Genomic DNA, 23,783 nt, shown 5'->3' with positions numbered 1-23,783 from the left:
TTCGAGGCTGATTCCCGTGACCGGCGCTGGGCCCTTTATTGTGGCGTGTGTGTAAATCACTGCTTGCTCAGCCTGCGATGGGTGTTTCGATGGGTCCCAGTTTGGGGCTTTTTTTTTTTTTAAGAAACAGCCAAACTTTATTCCAAAGTGCTGCTCCCAATATATTCCCATCAGCAACATGTGAGAGCTTCTGTCACCCCTGCGGGCGTGGCCGCCCTCTGACTATGGAAGCCTGCAGTGCGTGTGCCTGTGGTGTTTGTTGTTTCCATGATGCCCAGAAGTGCTATGTTTTCATGTCCTTTTTTTCCGTTTGCGGATCTTGGCTGAAGTGTTTATGTAAATCTTTTGCCCATTTCTAACTTTTTAAATTGATTTTTCTTTGTTTTCCTACTGAATTGTGAGGATTCTCTATACATGCTGGTTACATGATTTGCAGGTATTTTTTTCCCAGTCTGTACCTTGTTTCTTCACTTTCTTAGTAGCATCTTTCACAGGGCAAAAGTTTGTAATTTTGTTGAAGTCAAATGTATTCATTTTTCTGTTACGGACCAAGCTTACTGAGAGTTGTAAAAATTGTGAATGGTGAAAATTTCACCTCTTGGGGAGTGATGGAAATGTTAGCTATCTTGGTAAGTGGTGGTGGTTTCATGGGTGCATACATCTATCAAAATTCACCAAATTGTACATCTGAAATATGTGTAGTTGACTGTACAGGAATCATACCACAATAAAGGTGTTAAAGAAAAAAATCACATTTCTGTGTGCTGAATTTTGCCAGATGCTTTTTCTATATCCATGTAGCTGATGTGTGCCCAGGTTTTTCTTCTTCGTGTGTGAATCTGGTGGAGTGTACCCATTAATTTTTGAATGTTGAATCAGCTTTGCCTTCCTGAAATAAACCCTAGGAGGTCATGGTGTATTCTTTTTATATACTGATGGCTTTGATTTACATTTTTTTGAGGATTTTTACATCTGTGTTCATAACAGATACTGGCTTCTGGTTTTCTTTTCTTGTGTTGTCTTTGTCTGGTTTTGGTACTAGGGTCATGCTGGCCTCAAAATTGGGAAATGTTTCCCTTTTTTCTGTTTTCTGGAAGAATTATATAGAACTGGGGTGATTTTTTTTCTTTAAATGTTGGATAGAATGTACCGGTCAAGTCATGTGGGCTGGAGTCTTCTTTTTTAGACAAGGATTTTAGCTAAAACGAAGTTCTTTTAATCGCTAAAGGGCCATTCAGGTCATTTCTTCTAGGTGACTTGGAAGCCACCTAGTCTGTGGTCTTCAATTCCCATTGCATCTGAGTTGCTGGGTTTATGTGCATTGTGGTGTTTATAGTGTTTCCTTATCGTCCTTCTAAAGTTTGTGGTGGCTAGTGAGAACCCTTCTTCCCATGTTATCTTCTCTTTTTCGTCAGTCTAGCTAGAGCTTTATCTGTTTTATGGCCCTTTTTAAAGACTCAGTTTCTGTTTCTGCTGATTTTTCTACATGGTTGCACTATTCTCTGTTTTGTTTCTTTCTGTCTGGACTTTATTTCCTCCCTTCTACTGGTTTTGGGCTCATTCTGCTACTCTTCTTGTTTCTTGAGGCGGGAGCTAGGTCACTGACTTGAGACCTTTCTCCTTTCCTAATTTGGCGCTGGATGCTCTAAATTTCCTCTAAGTGCCCCTTCAGCTGCACCCTACAAGTTTCAGTAATTTCCATTTTCATTTTCAGTCAGGTCCTCTTTGGGCCATTGATTATGTAAAAGTGTGTTGTTTATTTTCCCAATATTTGGAGATTTTTTTTGGTTAACTTTCTGTTATTGATTGCCAGGTTAAATCTATAAGGTCAGAGAACATACTCTGTATGCTTTTGGATTTTCTACATTTCTTTTTGCGATATAATTGACATGTGGCATTATGTTAGTGTCAGGTGTACAGCGTAATGATTTGCTATTTGCATGTGTTGCAGAGTTATCGCCGCGATTAGTCTAGTTAGCATCTGTCACTTCAGATAGTTACACAGGTTGCTCTACATTTTTTAAGGTTTAGGACACAGGATGCGGTCTATCTTGATGAACATCCCGTATGTGTTGGGTGGAACGCTCACATCATGTCCACGAGGTCGGGGTAGACGGTACTAGGTCTTCTGTGCTATTTTCTGGACTTGTTCACTCTACTGCGAAGGAGGAGTTGCGTCTCTGGCTGTGATTACGTATCTGTTTCTGCTCTCGCTTCTGTCGGTTTTTCCTTCACACGTTGTGAGGTTCTGCTGTTAGCTGAATACGTGTTCAGGACTCGTGTGTCTTCTTGCCTCTGATAACAGTCCTTGTTCTGAGGTCCACTTTGATGTGAATACAACTACCCCAGCTTTCTTGGCTGTTTGTATAGTATAGCCCTTTCACAATTTTACTTTCACTTTGTCTATGTTTTTATATTTAAAGTAGGCTTCTCCTGGGTATCTTGCATAGTTGGGTCTTTTTTTTTTTAATTCAATTTTTTTGAGGAGTAATTAGGCTTATTTATCATAATTTTTTAACGGAGGTTCTGAGGACTGAACCCAGAACCTTGAGCATGCTAAGCACACACCGCGGAGATAAACCTCCTCCCTCTTTTTTTTTTTAATAGCATATAGTTGTTGGGTCTTATAATTAATATGCTGAGAGCGTTTACGTTTATTGTAATCACTGTTACGGCTCTATTTTGGTGTCTCATTTTGTTGTTTTCTCTTTTTCCTGAAGTTTTGGTCTGCTGCCCTCTCCTTCTAGCCCTCTTTTGGGTTTTCTGGATATTTTCAAATACCTTTTAAATTTTCTATTGACGTTTTGGCTATATCTCTTGTGTGAAATACTATGTTTTTAGTAGTTGTTCTAGGGATTACACTGTATCTGCTTAACCTTTTGCAGTTTTCTTAGAGCTGTTTTTTTCCATTGCAAGTAAAATATAGAAAGTTTACAACCACATGGGGTCCCCTCACCGTCCACCCTTCATGTATTGAAAATCCCACCAGACAGTGTTAATATCTTTAACAATATACATGTTTGCTTCAGAGGAGAAAATTTTTCTTTTACATTCTCTTTTTTTTGGTGGGGGGAGGTAATTAGGTAATTTGGTTTGTTTGTTTAAGGAAGTTCTGGGGATTGGACCCAGGACCTTGTGCGTGCTAAGCACGCGCTGTCTTTTATAGTAATTTACCCAGATAGTTACCATTTTCCTTCCTCTGCCTTCTTGAAGGTCCACACTGCTTTCCGATCTTTCTTCTGAGCTGTAGAATCTCCTCTAATATTTCTTTTAGAGCACATCTCTTGGTTTTCATTCGTCTGAGGGTGTCTTTATTTTGCCTTCATGCCCAAAGGAAGATTTGCTGGGTGAGGAGTCCTTTTCTCTCAGCACTGCCGTCTGACCCCCGCGGTTCTGATGAGACACTCACATTCATTCAGACTGTTAGCTCCCTGTATGTGGCGTGCCGATGCTGCCCAGGTTTTATTGCTGTGACTTTTCAGCAGCTTAATTGTGATGTATGATTGTCTTTGCGTTTATCCTGTTTATGATTCATTGAGTTCTTGAATCTATAAATTTTTGTCTTTTCCCAAATATGTGAAACTTCAGGCATTATTTATTCAGGTAATTTTCCTACTCCATCTTTTCCTCTTCTCCTCAGACTCTGGTGATGTGAACATTAGACTTCTCCTGTCATCCCACAAATCCCCACTGCTCTGGTCGTTTACGCCCGTCCTCTGTCTTTCTGGTCTCACACTGGGTCATTTCTCTTGACCAGCCTTCATGTCTCCGACTCTCACCTTTATGATCTCCCATTCCATTGCTGAATGTTTTTCTTTCAGTAATTGTATTATTCTGTTCTGAAGTTCCTTTTAAAAAAAAAAAAAAGTTCTCTCTCTGCTGAGAACTTGCCTTCATTCATTTCCGACATGTTTACCTTTGCTTCGTGGAGTATACTCATAAAAGCTGCTTTAAAATCCTTATCTGACATTCCAACATCTGAACGGTATCGAGGCTGGTGTCTATAAATCGTTTCCTTGGAGAAGTGATCTCATTGCCCAGTTCTTGTGTGTGGAGCACTTCTGTATTGTGCCCTGGACATACCTTGCGTTGAGTATGACGTTGGGCACTCTGGAGAATGTTAAGTTTGGAGTAACAGGTAGTCAGCTCAGTCAGATTTGCACCACAAGTTCTGTCTCACCCTCTGTGGGCTGTAGTTTTAATCTCATTTCCATTTTCAAAGCTTTGATACGCTGCTTTGGGTCTGTCCTGGGCGTGTGCAGCTTGGGGGCGCCTGAGGTTTTTTCCTGGGCTCAATCGCAGAAATAAGGGGTCTTTTTCTTCATCCCTTCCCAGAGGACCCAGCTGGACAGAAAGACGGGGTTTCTCTCAGAGTCACGTCCAGGCAGCTCCAGATCCAGCCATCCCTGGGGCAGTGGCAGAGCAAACAGAAACACAAACCATCAGGGAGCTTGTCTTTTGACTTTTTAGAAACTAGGATTTTCTATGGCTTTTTGGCTATACCTCTTATATTGTATACTATCTTTTTAACCAAATCTAAGGCTTACACTTTTTCTCTGCACTGCTGTTCAGAAATCAGTTTCTATCCAAGTTTTAGGCACCACTGCCTTGCAGCTGTGCAGCGTGGACCCACCCTCAAGGCAGTGCCCCAAGACATGGAAGAAAAACAGGAAACCTGGGCCCGTACAGGTCAGTTCTCCAAGTTTTTGCTTGTCTCCAAAGTCTTTCTGCTGTTGTTCACTTTTCAGACTTTTCAGGTAAGTGATGTTCATTTTTTGTCTCGAGTTTTTAGTTGCAGTCAGGCAGGTAGAGAGCAGAGAGGCGATAGGGAGCCTACTCCCCCCGGCCGGAGCCAGAAGGTAGTTTTACACCGGTATTTCCACTGCTTTCTGCTTTATTTCTGCTTTCTCACTGCATCTGTTTGCCTGGTATGTCTTTGTCTCTCATTTTTGCCTCTTGGAGTCACTTTACTAACTTTTTCCGTACTGACTTGTGTGTGCTGTGCCGTGACTGTTTCCTCCCTGTTTCTGGCCACATTTCTGACTTCAATGATGTCTTCTGAAGAAAATTGTGATTTTGAACTTGGTCCACGTGACATTTTCCACTCTGTGGAGTGTTCTGTCGCATTCTGCAGCCGGTGGCCGCTCGGGTAGCGCCAGGCCCTGCTACCGTCCACGGTGCTGCTTTGAGCGTCCCGGCGCACGTCCTTGTGCGCAGCCGTGCGGACGCCTTTAGGGTGTTAAGAGTGGCTGCTGGGTCGCAAGGTGTGCGAGACAGTCCCCGCCTGCTTTCCAAAGTGACTGTTTTAGATTTTGCCCCAGTTGCCTCACATCTTGGTCAACATTTGACAGACTGTTTAATTTTTGCAAATCTGCCAGGAGTGCAGTCATAGCGCATGGTGGTTTTGACAGGCATTTCCAAGGTTATTAATTAGGTTAAACATCTTTCATGTGTTTATTGGACATGTATGTTTCTTGTGAAATGTCTGTTCAAGGCTTTTGCTCATTTTTCATTTGGTGTTTGCTTTTTTATTGTGTTGCTCTGTGTTCTCTGTCTGTTAGGAAGCACTCAAGTCCCGGGTGGGTTTGTCTCCCGCCCTGCCCCCACACACGTTTATATTCTGAATTACAGAGAAGTCACCAGTGTGGTAAACGACACTTGTGTACCCTGCACCTGCGCCTGCTGGTACTTGCTTTACTGTGTACTTGCATGGAGGTAGGGAGAGACTTGCATAGGGCTTTTCTGAAACATTTGAAAACAGATTGCAGACATTTCACCTCTAAGATGCTGCAACCTGAGAATGAGGGCACTCTTCTGCATAAAACACCATTGTTTTCCCTAAGAAAATTAGCAATGCTCATTCCGTATTATCAGCAGCCCAGTTGTGCCAGAACCGTGCTCGTGGCCTCATTTTTTGACTCAGGATCTCCTGGGGCCCGCACACCACGTGTGGCCGTGAGGCTCTCCAGTCTCTGCATGTGGAAGAGACTCCCTGCTGCTGCCCTTGCTGTTTGCCCTTGACCTTTTCCACCCCATTGGCAGGTCAGGGCCAGGGTGGGAGTATGCCTTCTGGTGCCCATGGAGGGGGAGCCGTGAGAGCCAGGTGTCTGCCCTGGGCAGGAGCGTCTCCTCCTTGGTGGGAGTGGCCTGTGGAGCCACACTGCGACCATGACCCCGAGCACATCTGCCCACCAGCAGCCCTTCACCGCCAGGTCCTTCTCCACATCTGAGAGGTGATGTTCAGTCTCTCGCTCCCGGTCTGTACTGGCCGTTCTGTCTTCTTGCCTCTGGAACCGTGACGAGCCCATGTCTCGCAGCCCCACTGCCGTGCTCAGGTGCCCTGCTGCTTTTGCCCCTAGAGTCCTCCTCGCGGCGGCTGGGTCTCCTGGTCTGGTCCTGTAGTGCTGCCCCGAAGTCTGCACTTCTCAGGGCTTTTCCTGTGGGTTCACTGAGGCCTGGGGCAGTGGAGGGGGGCTCCTTCTGAGAGACAGCAATGAGGTTTGGGCTGCAGCTGGAGGGCGGGCATCATTCTGGCCCTGTGGGTGCGGTGAGATCTGGTTCTGTCCGACACCGAGCGTTCAGCCCAGGGGTCCCGTCTTAGTGGGGCTCCTTTGAGATCACTGTCCTTGGGCCGGGCTCCAGGTGTAGGGCTGCAAGGGCCCGAGGGCAGGGCCAGCCGCGGGCTCTGCAGGCTTCTCCAGGTTTGACCTTGATGAGCGTTTCGCCTCTGAAGTTTCTAGGCTTTTTCTTACCAACACAGTATCGAAGAGTTTGGTTTCTCCTTTATCAGCATTTTCAGTTGTTCTGGGGAGAGTGTCATTCAGGCCTCCATCCTGCTGGAAGGGGCGCCGCCCAGGCGAGGAGCATCAGGGACTGGGACTGCTGGGGGAGCCTCACCCTTGTCCCATGTCCCCTGTGGCCTGGCTCGCACTGTCGCACAGGCAGCAGTGACGAGGACCCGCAGGCAGGGGCTGGGGTTGGTGGTCCTGTTGGTACAAACCCCCAGCAGCCCAGGAACGTGGGGTGGGACCTGTGGTCTTTGGACACCAGGCCCCTGCCCAGCCCTGCCTCCCCTGCCTCTCAAATTGCACAGGTTTCCGGCCCCGCGGCTGTGTGTGGGCTCCTGCCTCCCCTGTGCTGCCCCTCCACCACTCCCACAGTGGGAGGCCGGTCCCCCTCGAGTGGTTCCCATGAGGCCTATGGCCGCTGCCAAAGCTAGCGCAGAGGGACATGGGGCCAGGGTTCGGGGGGGTTTGTGGCCACGGTTGGCGAGGCTGTCGGCCTGGGCAGGTGGTGTCAGACTGTCTCCCTTTTCCACTGTAAAGGACTGTGTCTCGCAACACTGGGGCTGTGCTGTGCGGGTGACAGTTCGGGCTCCTCTGCCTGCAGGACAGAGCAGGGAGCCAGACTGACATGCACCCCGACTTCCAGGGCCACAGCCTCCGCTCGGGTGGCCTGGTGCCAGGAGATAGGATAATGTGATTCTTCTCAGTTAGAGTAATAAGGAATAATTAGACGTCATAAATCAAGTCATCACGGGATATTGTCATGGGGAAAGTATGTAGCTAGAATTAATTAGTTTTCAAATAAAGCATTTACTTTAATTGCTTCAAATGATGGAGCCCTTAATTGCCGATGCTTCGTTTTGGCTGAGCGTCCAGCACTGTAATGACACAACAGATTTTTCCCCGCGGTCCTGGGGAGACGGGGGTGCTGGATTTCATCACCTCGCAGTGAGCCTGATGTGCAAGGTTCTGGAAACTCCGTCAGGCCGCAGGCAGGTGGCAAGTGTGGGCTGGGCTTGTGCTGGTGCTGTACAGGGCTCCCCGCCACCTGCGTGTGTGTGTGCGGGCGCCTGTGTGAGCATGTGTGAGCACATGTGTGAGCACGTATGTACATGTGTGTCCACAGGTGTTAGCACGTGTGTGCATGTCAGGACTGCACGATGGGAGCCTGTGTGCAGGTGGCCTGTCACTGCAGCCTGGGCTGACTGGGGGCTGCACCCCCGGTCCTGGACAGGGGCCTCTCTGCTGGGCTGAGGTGCTTTAGCAGGGTCTGTGTCCTTGGGTTTCTGGGGTCCTGGGGTCCAGCAGCCCCGCTCCTGTCACTGGCCAGCGGTCTCTGGGGCAGGTGTGGCACAGGTGGGCAGTGGCTTCTGAGGGTCCCACAGCTGCCCCTCCAAACATGTCCTCAGGCCAGCCGGTCCAGGCAGCCACCGCAGGGTCTCCAGGCAGCCGTCCTTACATCTAGGAGTCAGTTGGCTTTTAGCCAAAGGTGGGAGGGACTATTTGGCTGAAAACCCTAAAAGAGAGAGAAACAGAGACAGAGACACAGACAAGCAGAGACTCGGCTGCTGTGAAGCGTGTCCCTGGCCCCTCCTCCCTGAAACCCTGTGACAGAGGCAAGATGTCAGGGTGGAGCATCTGCCCCTGCAGGCTCCACGGTGAAGGTAACAGTCGCCCGAGTCAGACCTGCGGCTGCCCCTTCCTGGGCCTTGGCATTTTGGCCCAGCCCTGCTTCCACCGCCCTCGAGTTGGCCAGACCTGGTGACCTCCAGGCTCCTGTCACTGCCTGCCCTCTGCTCCTCGTGGCTGCCAGGCCCCTGCTGCCTCAGAAGCACCACTTCTTAGGTTTTGAACCTTTTGCTCCAGTCACACTGCTCCTGGGCCTCTTCCGAAGCCCGGGGCTGGAAGGAAAGGCTGTCCCATCTCTGGGGTGGGGAGGTGCGGGGCTCAACGTCTGAAGCGGCGAAGCCCAGGGACCAGCCACTTTTTCCTCAGCCCCAGCTGTCCTCCCAGAGCCCTTCCTAGCGTCCCACCCTCACATTTTCCCGTCCCCCCCCACTGGTGGCTGTGCGGCCTTGGCCCTGGCCCCATCCTGCAGAGCCCACAGGAAAGGCCTCCACCCAGCTGCTCCAGCCTTTCCCTCCCCCAACTCAGCCCGCCCGGGGCCTGCGGGCAGACGGAGGTGGCTCTGGCTGCCTGTGGGACTGAGGTGGCGGTCAAGTGGGCTTGGTAGGAACCCTGGCGCTTCTCCTTTGGGTGGGTGGGCCCAGCAGGCCTTACACGCGATACCACTGATTAGAGGAAGGGTCTCTCCTCTGTGAGGGGCGGCCTTCCTGCGGTGACAGGGTAACTGGTCCCCTGCTGCTTGGTGGCAGTGCAGGCTCTGAAGCACTTGAGGCGTGAGCCTGGAGGCGTAGGGTGGTTCTCTGACTGTCCCTGGGTGGCTGTGACAATTGGAAGTTGTGATGTACAGGACTGGGACCCGGCGGGCCGTGTCTGCAGCTCACGAGGAATAAGCTCCCCTCTGTCTTTGAGTCCTGCTCATGCCTCTGGCACCGGGGACCTCGCACACGTCTGACTTTGCTGGGAGGAGCTGGAGCGAGGCCTGGACTGAGGGCAGGGACACTCCAGGTGGGTGAAAAGCCCAGAGGAGCAGGACCCTGCCCCAGTAGGATGGTGCTGGTGTGGCCAGGGGGCTCAGAAAGCAGGAGGTGCAGCTGGTGGGTGAACAGAGGCAGGTGCAGGGCACGGTGGGAGGGCGTGGTGCTGCTGGGCCTGCCTGGGGAGGCCGGTGTTGGGACGGGGGTGCCCCTGGGTGCAGAGGCCGGGAGCAGATGGAAGAGGGGTTTAGAGGTGGGCAGCATGCAGGGAGACTCCGGTGCCTTCCTGAGGGAGATCACTCACGCCCTCCTTCGGTCCCCAGGTGACTGCATCCCGCCCAGCATGGTGGCCCCACCGTCCCCACCGCCCCCACCACCAGACCCTCAGTTTGTCCTCCGAGGCTCCCGGTCAGCAGTGCATGCGCTGCACTTCTGCGGAGGAGCCCAGGGGCAGGGGCACCCGCTGCTCCTCTCAGGGTGAGTACCCCTTGGCCCGGGGGACTACGGGTGAAGTCGGGGGGCGGCTAGCAGTGAGCCAGGCACTCTGCCCTTTCAGAGCCCTCTCGACAGGCTGTCCCCTTGGGTGTCCCCCAAGAAGGAGTCAGGGACACTCTCCCCTGGAGCCGGGACCAGCTCGCCCTAACCCTAACCCCCGTCTCCCCAAGAAGAGGCTCCCCAGGGCCCTGCCCGCCTTCCTTGGCTCAGCTCACATTCAGGTCACCTCGACTGGAAGCTGCTGGCTAAACGCCTGTCCGCCAGCTGTGCGGGGTCCTCCTCTGAACAGGTCTCTGCACGGGCTGGTGCACATCTGGAGCCTGCAGACACGGAGAGTGCTCGCCACCCTGGATGGCCACGCGGGCAAGTGTGTGACCTGGCTTCAGACTCTGCCCCCAGGGCCCCAGCTCCTCAGGTGGGTCTTGGTGGCAGTGAGTGTAGCTCCCAGGGAGCCAGGCTGTGGCCCTCAGTGGAGGCCTGGGGGCCTCCCCAGCTGCCGAGACGGCTGGCTCCCAGCGGCAGAATAGGACGGGACCCATCCCAAGGCAGCGCCACCAGGGGTGCGGGGTGCCCGGCAGCTGCTCTCTGAGGAGAGCTTGACAGACACACGCTGCCTGTGGTCTGAGCAGAGCCCACCCTGGCCTGCCAAGATGCCCAGGGCAAGGGCTAGGGCCCCCCTCAGAGGAGCCTCAGTCCTCTCCTGCAGGCCGGGCCATGGTATCACGCTTGCCACCCTGCAGGTGGCCTTCTCTCCACCCTCCTGTGAGGCAGGGAGGACTGGTTGGCAGAGTGGCCCAGAGTCTGAGCCTGGAGCCCACCCAGCCTGACAGGGCTGCGCTCCATCCCCCGTGTACCTGGGGTTCTGGGAGTGACAAAGTGAGTGGGAGATGGTGGAGCCAGGGGGTTCTGGCTCCCCAAGGCAGTGGCGGTTCCAGCCTGTGAGTGTCAAGAGGGGCTGTGGGGTTGGGGGGCTGGTCTGCACAGTGCAGGGGAGAGGGGCCTGTGGAGGTGACGGACCAGGACTCCAGTGGGAGGCGGGCCAGAGGCAGCAGACAGGGGCTGGTGGATGAAGGAGTAAGTTGGGTGGGCTTCCATCCTTTCCCTGGAGGGAAGGATGGTCCGGGGCGTTCACAAACCAGGAGGGCCTGGGAGAGCGGGGCCGTCAGGTGGCCAGAGTCTGAGGTTGCTCCGATTTCTGCCCCTGTACAGGGGTCGCTGTACCAGAAATCTACCAGGTCACAGAGGGCCTTCCCGAGCGCCCTCTGCCCCCAGAACTCCAGGACAGCTCTGCTTTCCTCCTGCTCCGGACTTGGAGCCCAAGCCCCAGAAAACAAGGCCTGCTGGGCCCCCACTGGGCTTCAAAGCACTTTTGTGCTGGACTTCAGCTGGTGCCACGCCCTGCGGGGGCTGGGGACCCAGGGCGTGCGGGAGGCGGTGCCCTGGACGTGTGCTCCCTGAGGGCCATCCTTGCAGGCCCTTCTGCTCCCTGCCCAGCTGCTCAGATGCCCCCTCGTGCTGCAGGGGTCCCCGTATGGCTTTGCTCTTTCCTTGACAGTTAGAGCAGACGTGGTGTCCAAGGACCCTGCTAAGCTGCTTGTGTCCACAGTTGCTGCTGGTAGACCTTCCTCCTGAGTTTTCAGCTGCAATGTAGGCCCTTCAGGGCCTCCTGCTCCTCCAGGGCCCAGGCACCCTGGGCTGTCTTCAGGGAGCCCCTGCCCGGGGGCCCACTCCCTGGAGGACCGGCTGACGCTGTGCGGGAGGCAGGCTCCAGGGGCACTCTGGGAGTGCGTGTGTGCTGCCTGGCGCCGCTGGAACCCTGCTGCAGGTGGGGGTGCAGACTGTGCAGGTGCGTGGAGTGCCCAGGTGCGTTTACGCTGCACTTAGAGGCCAGGCGCCCAGCTGTGTTTGGAAGCAAGTCTCCAAAGTGGCCCTTGACGGGGAAGGTGTGCTTTCATGTTCAGGGGCGGCAAGAGGACAGAAAGCTGGGAGCCAGGGCCCCGGCCTGGCCTGGCTCTGCAGGCACCCCCGCCCCACCCGCACCCCCAGGACGCACCTGTGGCTGCCTGGGTGCGTCTGCTTCCCACCTCTTTTACTGGGAGATGTGACGTGCTCACAGGAAGGTGTACGAGCAAGTCAGGCCGTGTTGTGACCACCAAGTGGGCGCCTGGGTCACCACTCCCAGGCCTCCCTACCCGCCAGCCCCCCCATCTCATCACCCTCAGGAGGCAGCCCCCGCTGCATTCTTGCTTTACCGTCTGAATATGTGTCTCCAAAAAGCACAGACTCATTTTATGTTGTTTTTTTTTAATGTAAACAAACAGCCATACGGAACTGCTTCCTTTGCATCTGACTTCCACTTGACTGCGATGCACTGGGGTGTGAGTGCTGCAGTGTGGGGCTTCCTGTCCTGTCCCTGTGGACAGGGATACCCAGCTTCCTCATCATTCTGCTGTCACGGGGGTCTGGGCTGTCCACTTGGAACTGTTGGATGAGGCTTGGGTGCACACTGGACCCAGAGGGGGCTGCCCGGAGGTCACCAGGCTGCACCCCAACCCCCCGCTGCCACCGCCCGGGCCTGGAGCTTCTGGCTGTGGCCTCATTTGTGTTCTTCTGACCACATAGTGAGCCAAACCCTCCTCTGCGTGTGGCAGCCCCTTGGATGGACTTTCTGCTAAACGCCCATTTCTCTTTTGGGTTGACTGCTTCTTTCTCACTGAGTTACAGGCGCTCTTCTCACAGTCTAGATGTGGAAGGTGTTTCTGTGTCACCGGTTGCTTCTCTGACATGGTGGCTGTCATTTCTCACTCTTCGTGGTATCTCTAATGAGCTGAAGGTGGTCGGTTTTGTGTGCTCTAATGTGGCATCTTTCCCTCCATGGCTCATGCATCTGTGTCTTGGGAAGGAGCCAGCACCAGGTTGTCACTGTTCCCTTTGTCCACACTTCACCTGGAATCTCTGTTGGTGTGGATGAAGGTTATTTTATTCCTTATGGATACTCTGGGGTCCCATCTTCCCAGCACTCACTCCCCCTCCAATTTCAGAGGAAGCACTCACTCTCCCTTCAATGAGGGAGAATTGTCCACAGAGTTGTCGGCTGTAACGTGCCCAGTGGGGAGAGGAGCAGACTGGTGGGGGCAGGTCTCAGAGTGGCAACTTCATCAGCTGAGTGTGTCAGTATGTATCTTGAGGACAGTGGGAGCCGGGTGTTTCCCTGTGAGGGAAGAGAGTCCCAAACCCAAGGAGGAGGAAGGGGAGAAAGAACTGGCAGGGCGTTGCTGTGAACTTGTGGAGATTTGAAAATACGTGCACGGAGGGAGATACAGAAAGAGTTGTGTGTGTGTGTGTGTGTGAGAGGTGTGTGTATAAAGTAGGTGTGTGCGGCGGTGGGCCTACAGCTGGGAGTGGGCGGACGCCACGGTCTCCTTCCCGCAGTCCTGACCATAGTGGGGTGAGGGCTTTGCACAGGACACGCCTGGCCAGCGCCTCCGTCCAGGCAAGCGGGATGGGCAGTTGGCCTCATGTGCGTTGTCGTCCCTGTGCTGTCCTCCCCACATGTGGAAATGTCACCCTAGGGATAAAAGGCACATGAGGGACAGAGGAAGGGCCTGGTGAGGACTGACAAGCCCTGCGCTCCCCCTGGGCCCTGAGCTGGCTGCTTGAGAGCAGTGATGCCGCTCCGTGGGGTCTCCTTGGCGGGGGAGGTAGCAGCGCGGCCGTAATGTGTGCAGCCCTGGAGTACAGGGTGGAGAAGGCTCGGAACCACTGCTCTGGGAGTTTGAAACATTCAAAATAAAGTTGCTTAGAAGCAGGCCAGTCCTCTGCTCTCAGTGCGGCTGCTGCCAGCCAAGGCCTCGTCTTTTCTCCGGCATTGCTGCCCCTACAGGCAGTGCAGCCTCATCCCTGTGCCTGCTGCCCCCAGTGTCCGGCATGTCCTGATGACACAGTGGGCCCCTGGCCTGTGTGGGCCTCCCCCTCCCCCACCTGACAGGGGTGCTACCGGGTGGTCACAGTTAATTCTCAAAGGGGCAGAGGGCAGGAGGGGGAGGGCACACGGTGAGGCAGCGGGAAGGCCACGGGGGAAGGCCACAGGGTGTGTGCCATGGAATGCCCAGGCCTTGGTCTTCAGCCGTCCCCAGGGTGGCCCGTGAGCAGGTCCTGGCCCCAGGCGCCTTGCGCTCAGACTCATGTGAGGCCCTTCCTCGGTGTTGACATTTGTCCTCACCTGCTTTCGGCAGCCAGGGCCGGGACCTGAGGGTGCACGTGTGGGACCTGGCAGAGGGCAGGAATGCCATTGTGGACTCTGTGTGCCTGGAGAGCGTGGGCTTCTGCAGGGGCTCCGTCCTGGCCTGTGGGCCTCAGCGCTGGATGCTGGCCATGCCAGGGAAAGGCGGCGACGAGGTGAGTGCTGGCCTCCCAGACCTGGTTTATGAGCCCCAGGCGCTCACCCTCCACCCCACGTTGAGGGAACACCTGGCCGGCTCAGGGACCCACGTAGCTCTGGGGCCTTGGGCCAGTCTGGGCCTGGTCACCTATGAGGTAGCCCTGGTTGTAAGAGTCGGGAAGGGGGCTGCGGTGGGCCGATGTCTCTGGGAGGCCTGGTGCAGCACAGGATGGACGGGGGTCAGGGCCTGAGGCTGGCAGGGGCACTGGGGAAAGACTGCCAGGCAGGTCATCAGAGGACTTGGGAGCCAGCGCGTGTGGAGGGAAGCCTCAGGCAGACCCTGTGAGGTCAAGGCGGGCCTTGGAGCCCAGGCAGCAGGGGAGGGCCCCTTTTGGGGAGCAGAACTCGGCCCTGGTGTGAGAGTCCTTGAGCAGAGCTGGGATGCGGGGGTGAGGGCTGGCACCGAGGTGGTGATGGCAGCACAGAGGGGCACCAACGAGCATGGACACTTCAGAAGATGGAGCTCCCAGGACCGAGGCCTGGCAGAGCTTCCGAGGTCACTGTCAGTTGGGGCTCAGGCCAAGTGGCCAGCAGCAAGGGGTGGCAGAGAACTGGTCAGGCTGGACAGTGGTGTTTGCACCCCAAGGACAGAAGAGGCAGAACCCCCAAAGGAAGCAGAGCCCAGGACGTGGGGCCGACTGGGCAGGAAGCAAGGGCAGAGGAGGGGGGTGACTGGGCTCCAAAGGTGGGTGGGGGGGCCGGGGCACGCGTGCAGGGGAGCCCCTTCCTGCCCGCTCCCTGGCCTCCCCACGACCCCTGAGGGTCTTGCGGTGGGCGGGGTGGGCAGGGATGTGAGCCTTGCACCAGAAGTCTGGGCCCCCTCCCAAGAGACCTTGTGAATCTTAAAGCAGATTCAGTGCATAAATAATGAGGCAGGAACAGGCAACTGTTTGTTCACAACGGCATTTAAATCTCCAATTAGGCACTACATGTACTTTTCTTGCCAGGTTGCCAAAAACCTGTTAAAAATTTTATTAATGTGAGAAGAGGCAGCTGTGCTTCCTTGAGGACGGCAGCGCCGAGCCTTCCTCCTGAGCCGCTGCCCCTTGCCCTCTGCCCCCTGGCTGCCTGGGCCCTGGGACCACCAGCCCCTCTGCTCCAGGCCGTTTTTCACCGACTGGTCCCAGTTCTCCCTGGCAGGAGCTGCAGGTCTGGGGGCCTCACACATCCTGGAAAAGCAGCTGTTTTCCATGTTTCCATCTGGATTCTGCCCGGCCTGTGCCCAGACAATGCCGGGAAGACGTGCTCCTCCTGGGCTTGGCTGTCTGGGTGGCCACACTTGCCTGAACCAAACATTTTTCCTTCTGGAAACAACAGTTGCCCTTGAGTGCCAGGTAGAAGCAGGCTGGGTGTGGGGGTACCCAGCCAGAGCGCTGAGCCTTCCTTAGGCCACAGACACCCTGGGCCTCAGGTCAAGGGCCACTTGCTCTGGGTGCCACCCCCGCGTCCCCTCCCAGGGCACCTGGCTCAGGCCTTGGGCTGCCCTGGGCTCCCACCCTGCCTGGTGCTGGCCCTGCCCAGTTCCCTTGCCCTCACCCTCCTCACCGTCACCAGCCGTCCCTCAGGTACCCAGGAACCCAGGTGCCAGCTGTCTAGGGTGCAGACGGTGTCCAGCAACTTCTGCTTCCCCCGCATCCCACTCCCATCCCTCCCCTGGCATCTGCATGTGCCGAAGGCCCTTCCTCCCCAACAGCCAACACCCTGACACCAGTACATTCTCTTGATGTAATGAGAGGGTGAACCTCAGTGGAGGACACCTGGCATGGGGGCCATGCAGAAAGTAGGGAGTCAGGGGTCCTGCCCCAGCACCTTGGTCTCTGACCTTCCGGACTGTGGGCCGGCAGTGAGGGCCCTGCCCACAGCGAGGAGGGGCTGAGTGGGCGTGGCCCTGGGGTGGGCACAGCCTCCCTCCCACTCACTGTTTTCTCGGTCAGCCCTGTGGGGGCTGCACACCCTGTGATATTATTGGTAGAGCTGCTTTCGTCCAACTTTGGGCAGCTGAGGCCGGCTGAGCCTCCCCACCACGTGGGGGCACTTGGCCAAGCCCCCTCTTCCAAACCCCACAGGGGGCTGTACCCTTGTCCCCGCTTGGCAGGTGAGGGTCGCAGGTGGCTTGGGCCCGACCCTCATCTGCACCCTGAGTTCCCTAAGCCTGCTTCTGGCAGCCTTGGCTATCCCTGCAACTGCGAGCAGAGCCTGGCCCAGCTCAGGTGGACGGGCTGGAGTGTGAGCCAGCCGTGGGGGCCAGGAGGGCCCTGTGTCAGCACGCAGGCGACCCTAAACATGGCCAGCATGCAGGGTGAGGGTGGGGGTGCCAGGCCTGGTGTGCAGTCTCTGTTCCATTCCACATGCCTGTGAGAGTTTAGGGCCCTCCAGATGAGTCAGGGCTGAGTGGCCAGAGGGAAAACCAGAAGAGCCCGGGGCGGCTGTGGGTGGGAACGCCACTCACTGCGCCACTCACTGCCCGAGCAGGTCACTCATGAATGACACGTGCGTTTCACAAGGCCCCGAGCCCACGCGCCTGTGAGCCCAACCAGGAGGCTGGGCCTGGGTTCCTGCCGGAGCAGACAAGCTCATGGCCGCCTTGCTGAATGCCCGGAGAGCCTCCTGTTTGTGTAGCGCAGACTTGACTTGGCACCGGCCCAAGTCAGCTTGTTTTCTTACTGTCAGGTTCAGATTCTGGAGATGCCATCCAAGACGTCAGTGTGCTCCCTGAAGCCTGAGGCTGAGGCCAGGCCGGGCATGCCCATGTGCCTGCAGCTCTGGCAGGTAAGGCCCAGCGCCCGCCGGCCACGCCTGCCCGCCACGCCCACCGGCCGTGAATCATGCCTGTCAGGGACTGGCTCTCTGTCACCGCCAGGCGGTTGACCCATGGGAGGCATTTACACACTGTCATCCGCAGCCTGGCTGGCCCGTGGCCCCTGCGCCCTCCTGCTGCTGCCAGGGAGCCCTGCAGATCCCACAGGGTCACCCAGCTTGTCACTGTCGCCATCCGCATCCCTGTCCTCATCCCTGTCCCCGTCCTCATCCCCGTCCCCAACCCTGTCCTCATCCCCAGCCCCATCCCTGAGCCCGTCCTTGTCCCCGTCCTGTCCCTGTGTCCCCACCCCCGACCCCATCCTTGTTCCTGACCCTGTCTTCGTCTCTGTCTCCGTGTCCACGTCCTCATCCCCATCAGCATGTTAAGCCCACTCCTGCCTCTATGAGGCAAAGAAGTAACAAAAACTAATCCCAGAAAAGCAGGGTGGTGCAGGCCTGCAGGGTTAGTCAACACTCCCCTCCTGGACCCACGTGGCCCTCCCTGGATGATGGGGGTTGCTGTTCCTCCTCACCACCCGGCAGCCCATGGAGCCTGCAGGGGCTGGGACGAGGACGGGCCTCCTGAGAGCCACCCTGGGCTGCCCGGGACCAGGAGGGGGCCATTCTTGCCTCTGCTCCAGCTTCCATGCGCTGGACAGAGGAGCTCAGCATTTGGAGATGCAGGATCCACGGGCCAGGACCCCAGGTGCCCTGCCCCAGCTCGTCCCTCCAGGGCACTGCTCTTTCTTGCAGTTGGTTTCCCTGCAGTTTTAACTGACGGAAGCCCCTGGGGTTAAGGAGGTGGGGGCTTCAGGCTCACCTGGGTGACAGAGCTGCTGGTGCCAGCGGGTTGGTGGCGGGCACGTGCTGGGAACACCGAAGGCTGCAGGTCTGGGGCGGGATATCTCTGCCTCCGCTCACTCTCTGCTTCCTGGAAACAATCATTGCCTAATCGTGTAGGATTCTCAGGAAGATGTGTAGAAACGGGATGTGCAACCTAGTTGTGGTAATTGACGTGGCTGACGGTAGGACAGTTGTGTTGTCTGCAGATGCGGCTCCAGAGCAGAGCAGCCTATTGAGGGAAGGCGATGTTGATCTGACACGTCCTTTTTCCCCCTCAACCTGAAGGTCCAGGTTGTCACTCATTGTCTGGCTGTATTAATCAGGCAGAGGAGCCTGACCTGGGGTTTCTTTCTGCAACATCCAGATGACTCCTTATCTGCGCCTCAGAGCAGCTGACCTGTGTGGCAAGGACAGTCGTCAGCGTGGGTGGTCAGGCCTCGGAGCCCCCCCAGGGGTCTCTGAGCTGAGGGCTCCCTGGGAACCTCGAGGTGCTGCGGGGCACGGGTTCTCACGGCAACCTCGCCCGTGGAGGTCAGCCTGGCATTGAGGGCATGGCCTTCAGAGGCTTGAGGCTGTGGGCAGGGCCTGTCTCTGGGGGCCACAGGGGTCCTGCGTGCTGGGAGAGAGGCCCGGGGGGAGCTGCAGCACAACGCCAGCAGGGGGGACCTCAGCACTTGGGACGCTCGGCAACCGCAGGGCAAGCTCCTAAGGCCGGGCTGGCTCCTGCTCTGGCTGCCCCGTGGTGCCTGGACCTGCAGTAGCCTAGGTGCTCAGGATCCCCAGATCACAGACCTTGAGGGGGCTTGGGCTGCAGAGACTGACCAGAACCTGTGTGTTAGTGATGGGGGGAGCCCGGACGTGGGAGGAACATGTGTGGTGGGGGCCGGAGTGCAGGCTGGGCTGAGGTGACAAGGGTGGGAGGACAGAGTAGTGCCCCAGGGGACCCAAGTAGGCCGGTCTTCAGAGTCCCCCGTCCCTGCAGTTCCTCCCAGTGCTCTTGGGTGGGTCTGCAGTCCTGGTCTGGGGTGCAGGCCGTGCATCTGGACTGTGCTGACCTGCCCTCACCCTGCCTTGGCTACCGGGGGGCCCTGTCTGCAGAGGCATGGCTGCCTGAGCAGAGGGCCTGACCACCCCTTACAACACAGCGGACGTCTGTGGGGAAAGTGGTGTGAATCATGCCAGCCACCCAGGTGGTCACCGTCGGGCTACCTGAAAGGTGGTGGTGGGGCTCTTCCCTGTCGGGGAAGTGCTGGCAAGCACCGGCCCCCAGGGCTGCTGCAGGGAGGTGGGTGGAGGTGGTGATCAGTGCACTGCCCCTCGGGGTCCATGGTTGTGGGGCCACTCACCCAGTAGGGCCTGTGGGGGCTGCAGCCTGCAGGGGGCCCCAAGGAGGCACCTCAAGCACCACATACAGCCACTACGCTTCCTTGGGTTGAGGGTGCAGTGTCCACACATGTTAGACACACACGGTGCCTTCTGGCGAAACCAGGTTGCCTTGCCCAGCTGAGTGAGGGCTCTCGCAGAGAGCTGCTGTGTATGCATGTGTGGCACGTGGGCCCCCAGCGCCTCTGGGCAGGCGGAACCCCATACCCACGTTAGCTGCCCTAGCAGCAGGTGGGGAGGCCCAGCCTCACCCACCAGCAGTGGATTCTCCTCAGAGGGCAGGTGACCCAAGAGGGAGGCTGCCTCGCTGACCAGCCCCAGGCCCCAGGCTCAGCACTGGCCTCACTGAGGGAAGTGCGCTGTGAGGAGGTGTGCTTGGAGTTTCTGAGCCCCGGCAGCTCCGTGGGGGAGGCAGAGGCCAGTGGAGAGGAAGAGACATTGCTGGGACTGGGTACCTGGCAGGGCCGCCACTCGATCGGTGCCAGGGCGACCCGGGGTCCCCACGCTCCCCCGCAGGCGCCACAGAGCCCTCTGACCTGCAGCCTCATCCATCACGCGGCTGGGCCAGTGGAGTGTGCACCGTCAGCACCGGCACTCTCCAGGCTTGGCGGTCGGGGGGCTTCTGCAGCGACCTTGACAAAGTACAGGAGGCTCATTTTTCACTGAGAGGAGCTTGAGGCTTTCTTTGGCCGGCAGTTCAGACAGGTGACCGGCCCCACCCAGGGGTGGCTGAGTCATCTGGCGGGAAGGACGGGGGCCAGCAAGGGTGGTGCAGCAAGTGCCCTCTGTCCGGGTCCCTGGGCGCCCCCCAGCCAAGGCTGGCCTGAGCCCCTGCCCCCCACAGCTGACTGCATGCTGTCCCTGCAGGCTGACTCCAGTCCCCTCCCACTCCTCCTGGCTGGCTATGAGGACGGCTCGGTGGCCCTCTGGGATGTCTCTGCACGGAAGGTGTGCAGCCGTGTCGCCTGTCATGAAGAGCCCGTCATGGGCCTGGACTTCGACTCCCAGAAGGCCAGGGGTGTCTCGGGCTCTGCAGAGAAGGCACTGGCCGTCTGGAGCCTGGATGAGCAGCGAGCTTTGCAGGTCAGTGGGCCAGACTGAGGTGTCATTTATCCTGCTCTGCACTAACAGTCTGATGGGCTGAAACAATATTTAGGCATGAAGAGGAGCCGGTGCAGACCCTGGGCTAATTAATCACCGTGAGCCGGCGGGCGGGCTGGGGCGTTTGTGAGCTGCTCATGTGGTGTGGGTTTCTCTTAGACCTCGGGGAACAGCGGTCACGTCTCGTCCATCTAGAGAAAAGGCATGTAGAATCCAGGACCATGCAAGCGCGTTTGCAAAGCTCAGAGGAATTTGGTCAGTAAGGAACTGATTAATCAAAAAGAAGAAAAAAAAAAAAACCCCAAAACCCGATGTAGGGAAGTCCACGGAGTCAGGCCTCTGTGGCCGCCCACAGGCCGCCCAGGGAGGCAGGGAGGGGCGGGGCTCGGGCAGAGTGGGCGCTGTGGGCGCCTTCCCGGCACGTCTGTGCACGCCGCCCCATCCCACAGGGCCCGCAGGGACCCTGGGGCCATGTCTGGACCTGTGCTCGGGGCTCAGCCTGGCTGGGGTGGGGCGACGGAGTTGGCGGACGGCAGCCCCTTGTCCAAACCCCACTCTGGTGCAGATCCTAGGGGATGCAGTGCTGGTGTGTCCTGTCCCTGTCAGCCCCCAGAGGGTGGCCTGGGTGCACCCTAGCTTTTAGGGAGGAGAGGAGCCCCCATTAGCCAGGTAGCCTCTGGAGGCTGAGACCTGACCACAGCCAGTGAAGGGAACTTCCTTGAAAGGCAGCTCTGTGAACACAGGTATGGTAGGGGAGCAGGGCCCCAGGTAGAAGCTTGTGGCCCTGCTCCCAGCCCCACCTGGGCTCTTGTCCCTGGAGCACTGGAGGACCGGGTCTGTAGGGGGGTACCCTGCAGTCCAGGCTGCGCTGCAGACAGGTGGCTGCAGGGAGAGGGCATCTCTTGGGCCCCCCCATAAGGGGAGGCCTTGCCCAGCCCTGGGCCCCCACAGCCAGGGAAGAGCCTCTGGGCACTTGGGTGGGGTGGGGGTGGGGGCATGGGTGAGGATCAGGACAGGCTGCAATGCTCAGCAGGCATCACCAGCCTGGGCACCGGACAGCCGGGGCAGGGCTGTCACCGGCGGGCGAGAAGTCCTGGGAGACCAGGACAGACATTGCGGTCATGCAGGGAGACCTCTCACTTGGCAGCTGGAGGGGCTGCTGGCTTCCTAAAACACACAGTCAGTGGGGGGACCAAGCTAGAACCAGCGCAAGTGGGTGGGGCCCTGAGGTGGGAGCAGCCCTGTGGGGCCTGGGGAGGGGGAGGGGGCACAGGAGGGAGAGGTCCCCCTCAGCAGCACACGACCCAGGAGGTGACCCAGGAGGCACTGCTCCTCCCACCGCCCCCTGCTAGAGACATCCATGCCCCCAGAGACCCTGACAGACACCTTCAGGTGGTGGAGCACTGGCCTCACAGAGGAAGCCTCGGGGCCTTGACGCCCTCGGCATCTGCAGTGTCCAAGGCGGCCTCGCCCATGGGCCCTTGGTGCTGCGGTGGCCCTGCAGGCTGGCCCTGGAACCACGTGGGTGAAGGTGTGCCTCACCTCACAGCCTGCTGCTCTAAGGAGCCCAAATCAATCTCCGGGCAGGCGGGCGGAGACGGGCTTCTGAGCAGAGCGTGGGTAATGGGAACCAGATGGGCCGCTGCATACACATTCTTGGCACCTGAGGTCATGCGCTGTGAGAGCCACTGGTGCCGGGACCCCTCCCAGAGGGTCCTGGTCCAGGACAGGCTCAGCCAGGGGCTGCAGTGGTGACCGGAGCCTTTGGCCACCGTCCTGGGGTGAACACTGGGCTGCTCACCTGCCTACGGAGATGGCTTCCCTGGAGCCCGGGGCTTGGGCGCGTCTCCGTCAGGCGCAGGTGGTGTGCAGACCTGCTTCTCCCTCCCACACTTGGGGCAGGGTCCATGGCCTTGAACCAGGGCTGATTTACAGCCAGCAGTGTTTTTAAGCCTTTGAATAATAATGGGCCCCCACCCCAGCCAGCCTAGGCTGGGAGTTGGACAACCACACTATCCCCACCACGCTCCTTCTAGTCGGCCGAGCGTCCCCTCGTTCCCGCTGCGTGGCCACTGCCATCCCCTCGCTGGCCCTCCCGGGGGCTTCCCTCTAAAGTGTCAGCAGCAGGACACGGGTCCAGTGAGAGGGAGACCAGGGGACTCTGGGCTGAGGAGCTGTGGGCATGACCCACCCACTGGACTTCTCAGGACATGGTGGAAGGGCAGCAGCCATGGCCATGAATGGGCACTGACCAGCCCAGGCAGGACTGGTCTCTTCCAGTCCAGGTCCCCACGACAGGCCTTGTGCCTTGATGCCACAGCACTTCCGGGAGGGGCTGCAAGGTGGGAGCACGTGAGTCCCATCCTCTGGCCTTGTGGGTGGTACTGGGCATCTCTGCCCTGTGCCCGAGTTGGCCACGTGAGGACCACGGCTCGGGCTCCACTGAAGCTCGCCCACGGTTCCTGGGGCCCCCGGGGCTCATCCGCAGACTGCAGGTTTGGAAGCAGCCCTTGTCTCCCTGGGAGACGTCCCCACGGTTAACACCCAATGAGAGTCGAGGGCTGTGGGCTGTGGGCTGTTCCTGTGACCTGACCCTGGGCCCAGACTCTGCCGGGAGAGGGCAGTCGAAGGCTGGCAGAGAGCACAGGACACGCGGGGCCGCTGGCGGCCACAGTGGACGTTGGAGGAGGAGGGCCGGGTGCTGAACAGCGGTGGCTGGAAGGACAGGAGGTTGGGCATGAGATGCGGGGCAGGCATGGAGGTGGCTGGACAGGTCACAGGGCTGGGTGCGGATGCTGCCCACTTGTGGGTCGCACTGCCCTTCCTCAGTTTTTTGTGATGACCGTTTGGATTTCTGTGTCTGCAGGCCGGTCCCTTTTTGCTCCTGAGCAGCCTGTGTTTGTTATCTGTAAGCATCCCTTTCTGTTGCACCATTTCTCTCCACCTTCCTCTCCCTCCGCCGAGTCTCTTGGGCGCCATATGCTGCTCTGACCCGGTGGGGCATGTGCAGCAGCGAAGGCTGGCTGCGTCTGGGACCCTTCCTCACACTCAGTTCCGGGCAGCCCTGGTTCTGTCTGTTCTCTGACTGCAGAGCTGATTAGAGTGTTTCTGTTTCCAAATGTTTGATTCTGCCCGCATTACTTTCTTCTTCTCAGTTTCTCACTTGATCCTCTGCATTTGGGGAATGAGTTCTGAGTGGTGTCCGCTCTCTGAAGTGTGGAAGCCAGGAGGCTTTCCCAAGTGTCCCGCGTGTTTCTCAGCGCCCGGCGCACGGCTGCAGCCGCCTGGGTCCCGGGCCCCTGGGACACCCATGCCTTTCCCGTGTCCCACGTGCTC

General features: G+C 57.6%; 1 protein-coding gene across 5 annotated transcripts in view; it reads left to right on the top strand.

Annotated features, from left to right (window-relative positions):
• Positions 1-23,783, top strand: part of GNB1L (G protein subunit beta 1 like) — a 40,775-nt gene that overhangs the window by 13,202 nt on the left and 3,790 nt on the right. The window contains exons 1-7 of one of the 5 annotated variants that reach the window (XM_074356437.1): positions 6,400-9,014; positions 9,259-9,416; positions 9,709-9,862; positions 10,170-10,295; positions 14,116-14,278; positions 16,992-17,090; positions 20,214-20,429. In XM_074356437.1, coding sequence (XP_074212538.1) covers positions 9,329-9,416; positions 9,709-9,862; positions 10,170-10,295; positions 14,116-14,278; positions 16,992-17,090; positions 20,214-20,429 — 846 coding nt within the window. In that variant the 5' untranslated portion in view covers positions 6,400-9,014; positions 9,259-9,328. Of the gene's footprint in view, positions 1-6,399; positions 9,015-9,258; positions 9,417-9,708; positions 9,863-10,169; positions 10,296-14,115; positions 14,279-16,991; positions 17,091-20,213; positions 20,430-23,783 lie in introns of those variants that run through there. The other 4 variants (XM_074356436.1, XM_074356440.1, XM_074356438.1 and 1 more) reach the window with 4 other exon arrangements.

The sequence above is a fragment of the Camelus bactrianus genome, chromosome 32 (genome assembly GCF_048773025.1).
Source record: "Camelus bactrianus isolate YW-2024 breed Bactrian camel chromosome 32, ASM4877302v1, whole genome shotgun sequence".
Taxonomy (NCBI): Eukaryota; Metazoa; Chordata; class Mammalia; order Artiodactyla; family Camelidae; genus Camelus; species Camelus bactrianus.
This window is presented reverse-complemented; position numbering and strand designations above follow the sequence as displayed.